The 6,000-nt window shown below is 35.9% G+C and overlaps 1 protein-coding gene and 1 long non-coding RNA gene across 2 annotated transcripts; both read left to right on the top strand.

The window, feature by feature from the left end:
- Positions 1-362, top strand: LOC136974923 (uncharacterized). Its single transcript, XR_010880716.1, has 2 exons — positions 1-44; positions 94-362. It is a non-coding gene; the product is annotated as an uncharacterized lncRNA (long non-coding RNA).
- A 2,266-nt stretch (positions 363-2,628) lies between these two features.
- Positions 2,629-3,987, top strand: LOC136974953 (zinc finger MYM-type protein 1-like). Its single transcript, XM_067269950.1, has one exon. The coding sequence runs from the start codon at positions 2,629-2,631 to the stop codon at positions 3,985-3,987; it is 1,359 nt and encodes a 452-aa protein (XP_067126051.1).
- The last annotated feature ends 2,013 nt before the right edge of the window (positions 3,988-6,000 follow it).

The following is a 6,000-nucleotide window of genomic DNA, read 5'->3' as shown; positions in this document are numbered from 1 at the left end:
CACTTTTTTCCCGAGACTACAAATATTCGAGTACAAAGTAACCGGTTTCGACTTATTTCTACTTAAGAAGTAGTTAAATTTAAGTAGAATTAGAAGTAGAATTATTTCTTAAGAAGTAGTTAAATAATTAAGCGATTAGGGAATTGGGGACATAAACAAAACCCTGATGAAAGAGCCGAAATAGTACTTAAACAAAAGCTTAACGGAACCAATCTATAGCCGAGTACAGTGGGGACTGATTTCTTCGAAATACTGTATTAGATGTAATAAAAACAGAAATTTTTCCAGTTCGACGAGAGTGACCGAAAAGTTGTAAATTTTGGAAATTTCCGTGGACAACACCTGGTCCTAAAACGAATTAGTTAGAAAACAAATGACTATTAAGTTTAACATATTTAGAATTTTAACGCCCCACTATTAGTCTGACCACGCACATGGTTAGGGTTCTGTTGTGGCAAGATGCCATATTATTGTATATACGCGATAGTTGTAAGCTTAGTAATAACGACTCTTTCTTGTGTTGTTTGTCTTCTCGTTTCTTGATCTTTCCATTCTTCACTTCCTGTTCATTGGGGGGGGAGGCTACATCGTTACAAGAACGAGGCAAGGCAGGGAGTGTTCGCCCTGAAGCAGAGAGGGAGAAAAGAAAGGATTTCATTCTCGAGGTAGACGTGCCAGCGAACGGACGGAGACGGACTAGAGAGAGACTTGCAGAGAATAGAAGGGCGACAAGAGACATAGCCAACAACGGAAGAGGAGAGAAGGTCCCGACCTAGAAGTATATATATCATAGGACTGGAATACAGCCCCCCTCCAACAGGGCGATCAGATAATGGTATCCCGAGTACCCTTTTATTGAACATTTATATATCTTTCATTATCTACACTATCCTATCCTTCTTCCCTAGGTTAACCTTAGTTTGTAAGTTAGATTATAACCGTAGTACTTAAGTTTTTAGTGTTCCATTGTCGTGAACCTACCTCTGTCGTGCACCACCACGTGCATAAGGCTTTATTCCCGCTATATACGTGTGAGGACGAGAAGAGATTAGGTTACTTTGTTTTTTATGTTATTACCCGAGTATAGGGTGAACCCATGTAATTGCTGTTAGTTTGGGAATGAATCCTTTTTCCTCATATTTTTTGTCATTGGTCCTTTTGGGGTTCTGTGCACATTTACCTATCATAACACTGTAGTCAGTACAGACTATACAAAATTCTTAGAAGACATCTGAGCCAAAACTCGATGTATTTTAAAAATACAAAGTTAATTTTGCAGTTCATTTATATGGAATTTCTATGAACTTTTTACAAACTCAACTACATGGTTAAGTTGGTCGATTATGTGACGATCGGGGTTTATTCGCCGCCACCTAAACCGTTTCCGACGGCAGGACGGTGAGGCCTATTCAGGTGGTCAATGGATGGAAGGGTTAATCGAGTGGGGAGATCGCGGATAAGTCGATAGGGTGTCGGCGATGTACGAGTAATCACTCTCACTTAAATTATCAAATAGTTTAATAAGAACATTGACTAAATGGTTACATATTATAGCTCAAAAGAGAAATACAAAGATAGGCCGTTAGAAGGGTGATGTCGGCATTCGCGACATCTAAGGGATCTAATCCCTTTTTATCTTCCAAATTAATCTAACTAACTCTCGGTCAATTGAGGGCGGGAGAGGGAGGGAGAGGATAGATTTACCTCGCTATTCGTTGTCGTCTGTGTTGCGTAGAGTAGACGGAGTTAATGATGTTGACCAGGTGCTGTCTGTTGTTTGGACGCCCCCCCGACAATCGGGTGCTAGCCCTTTTTATACAATTTTTTTAGGAGGACGATAACTCTCATATAGTTGACGATTTATATGGACACCTGCTAGCGGTGCCGGATCTAAGTCCAGCCGGTACGGAACGTTGCCGATGTATTGTTTGGGCCGGATTGTTGACGTTAGTTTCTTGAAGATGACCTTTTGCGATATAAATTCTGACGAATTCGACAGTTCTCTCCCATTAATTATTGTATAGTTGACAATATTTTCCCAGATTTAACAACAGTCTCTAGATTGTTTATATTAAATATCGTGTTGGTCGACGAGCGAGGCAATTCATTACTAGGTTGTTTTGGCTATTGTACAGGTTTTCGCAGACACGTGCCACGTGCAGCTAAAGGAGAGGTGAGAAGCGCCGCTTGTTTTAAACTTTCCTTTAAACGTCAGTGTTCACCTTGTTGACTTTATCGTTGATCGCATTACGGTTTTTTATTGGTCTAGGGCCTAGGCTGTGACATTTAACCTGAAGAGAGAGTTTTGATCGTTGATTGTAGACTATTCCTTTTTTTTTTTTTTTTTTTTTTGTTAGGGCTAGGAAGAGATCGATACAACAAAAAAGAAAAGGGGTGACCAGAATATCACAATTATTACTCGTAAAACTAGAAAAGCGTACTTATACCTGATAGTTCTCCTTTTAAATTAGTTATGTTTGCATATTATTGTATTAAAAACTTTAAAAAATATTTACAGTTTACGAAAATTTTCAGGAACCGCAGAAAAGGAAAAAACTTTCAGGAGTGCAATTTCGACAACAAAAATGAGAAAAGGAGGTACAGAAAGAAAAACTGGCTGGTTCTATAATGAAATTTTTAAGCAAGCCAGAAAATAAGGAAACGGAATGTCAAGAAAATATTTACGTAGCTTCAACAAGCACAGCTTTAAATCCAGAAGCTATGGAGGTATCTGAAGAAAAATTTGTATGTTGTAGTCCTTCTTCAGAAGGAGACTCCAGAAAAACTAAAACAAGAGAAGGTACTACTGAAGAACCTGTAAGCAATTTAGCGTCGCCATTGATATGTAGCAGTTTAGATTGTGGTAATGATCCCGGTTTGTGGCCTGCCGGCATGACTAATGATCTTATTAATATTTTGGTTAGTCGTGGTCCCGTACAGGTGTTTAACTACAATTTTCCTGCTAATGACGCTGGAAGAAAATTTGCAAACAATTATTATTCTAGAAATCTTCCCAATGGAGAAAAAATTAACAGAGAATGGCTTGTTTACTCTATTTCAAAAGATTCAGTCTATTGTTTTTGTTGTAAAATATTTGGTAAAACTGTAAGTAGTTTGTCTGCTTTGAATGGTTTTTCTGATTGGCAGCATTTATCATTAACATTGAAAAGACACGAAACAAGCGTTTCCCACAGTGAAAATGTGAAATCGTGGGTACAATTGAATAATATGTTAAAAAATAAAACTACTGTAAATCAAATGCAACTGAGACTATTAGAATTAGAAAAAAAACAATGGTGTGATGTATTAGAAAGAATCATAGCCGTTATTAAGTTTTTATCTCATCAGTGTCTGGCTTTTCGGGGTGCATCAAAAACATTATATGAGCATGATAATGGTAATTTTCTAAAAGCAATTGAAATGATAGCATCCTTTGATTCAGTCATGCAGGAACATATTCACGGAATTCAATCCTCGAAATCTGATTCGAGTCATATGACTCATTATTTAGGAGATCAAATTCAGAATGAAGTCATTGATTTACTCGACACAACCATAAAAAATTATATACTGGACAAAGTCAGAAAAGCAAAATATTTCTCCATCATATTAGATTGCACACCAGATGCAAGTCACACAGAACAAATTACAGTTGTACTCAGGCATGTTCTTTTAAACAATGAAACTAAAAATGTTGCGATATGTGAAAATTTCGTTGGTTTCTGTCCGATCACCAGCTCCACAGGTGAAGGTCTATTAAATTTTGTTTTGGATTTATTTTCACATTTAAATCTCTACATTCAAAACTTACGCGGTCAATGTTACGATAATGGTTCTAATATGCGTGGAAAACGCAATGGATTGCAAAAAAAAATTTTGGAAATGAATAATCGCGCATTTTACGTTCCATGCTCGGCTCATAGTCTCAATTTAGTAGTCAATGATGCAGCAAATATTACGCACGAAACTGTGAATTTTTTAATATAATTCAAGAAATTTACGTTTTCTTTTCATCGTCTACAAAAAGGTGGTCGATAATTGTCAAACATTTACCAGATTTCAAATTAAAAGCTTTAAGTGCCACGCGGTGGTCAAGCAGAATCGATGCAGTCAAACCATTACGGTATCACCTCGAAAAAATATTTGATGCTTTGCTGGAAATATCTGATAATTCGTCGGAATGGGATTGTACTACATCTCACAAAGCTCATTCGCTTGCTTTGAACATCCAAAATTATAGATTTATTTGCTCGGTTGTAATTTGGTTCGATATTTTAAACGAAATTAATGCTCTGAGCAAAATGATGCAAAGTCCCATAATAAATACTCAAATTTGCATAAATTTGTTAAATAAGTTGGTTGATAAGTTCACAGAATATCGCAAGGATGAACACTTTGAAAGGGTGTTAGAAGAAGCTAGCAATGTGGCTCACGAACTCAACGTAGAAACAGATTTCCCACCAATAAACACAATTCGTCCAAGAAGAAAACCAACACAAATTCAATATGAACATAGTGATGAAGTTTTACTAGACCCCAAAATCAAATACAAAGTAGAGTTTTTTTTAGAATCCTAGATCAGACATTAACTTCTTTAAAGGATAGATTCGAAGAGTTAAAAACATTTACCGACGTATTTGGCTTTTTTAGCAATAACTTATTTAATTACTCCAATGATGAATTAATGAAACATTGTAAAGATTTAAATCTGAAGCTTAAAGACGATTCGAGTGGTGAAACAGACATTGACGGTATTGATTTATTTAATGAAATCAATGCTTTAAAGTTGCATTTTCCAGAAAACCAGTCTAATAATCCACAAACCCTATTACAATATCTTTTTACCAATGACCTAATTTCCACATTTCCAAACACAGCAATAGCTCTAAGAATATTACTTACATTGCCGGTTTCAGTTGCATTTGGTGAAAGGTCCTTTTCAAAGTTAAAAATTATAAAAAACTATTTAAGATCAACAATACACCAGCAAAGACTAAGCAATTTAGCTATAGTTTCAATTGAACATGAAATATTAAACAGCTTGGATACAAGAAAATTGATAGCAGATTTCGCAAACATGAAGGCAAGAAGACTTCAATTTCTGTAGATAAATATTTATATAGTTTTACACTTAAGTATACAAAAATAACTTGACAAAGAAAAACTATTTATTTTTATTACTAAGTATTTCTTTTTTTTTCACACCCTTATGAGACAACACTAAAGAGCCTTTCTGGCAAGCTCAGCGTAGGTAGTCGTAGTTAACCAGGGGGCAACATAATCAGTATTGCACGCAGGCGTTTAAACATTATGAAATGGTGTTGTCATTCAACACCATTTCATAAATAAATATATTTCAACTCTGATTTTGATGTTATTAAAAATGAATTTTTAATCCCAATTTAAAGATTCTTAATCTAAGAAAAATTGGGGCCCCATTGGACTTCAATAAGCCCTAGGCCTCAAAAATCCTAGATCTGCCCCTGCATATACCCTGTTCCTTTAAATAACCTTCCCAAAATAAATCCAAAGGTGTCAAGCCATGAAATAGGACTACTTCAATTATCCATCAACCAAAAAATCTAGCTAAGAATTTATTCACATTTAATCCCAGTAGGGTGATAATCTGTATTCCTGGAAAAACAGATTGGGTTGTGTTCCTTCTAAGTGAAAAATACCATGATGAGTCCAGCATATTGAGTAATTGTTTTATCTGGAAGGAAAATGGTCCAAAAACTTCCTCATGGAGTAGTGTGCCCCCACACACTTGCCTTGGGACTGTCTCGCTCCTGCTCTCAAAATTCACATCTTTTCAGATTCCAATCATGTGGGTTAATTTTGTCCAACACATCAAAATGTGGCTTTGTTGCAAAAGACATTGTCTGGCAACAGATGGGCCTCTGAATATAGTCAAGAATGTTAACTGTAAATTTCAAAAATAAATATACAGGTCTGACCACACTAACTTATAAGAACACACTTTAAACACTGCCTATCCAT

Source organism: Centruroides vittatus, unplaced genomic scaffold (genome assembly GCF_030686945.1).
Source record: "Centruroides vittatus isolate TY-2023 unplaced genomic scaffold, ASM3068694v2 contig_359, whole genome shotgun sequence".
NCBI lineage: Eukaryota > Metazoa > Arthropoda > Arachnida > Scorpiones > Buthidae > Centruroides > Centruroides vittatus.
This window is presented reverse-complemented; position numbering and strand designations above follow the sequence as displayed.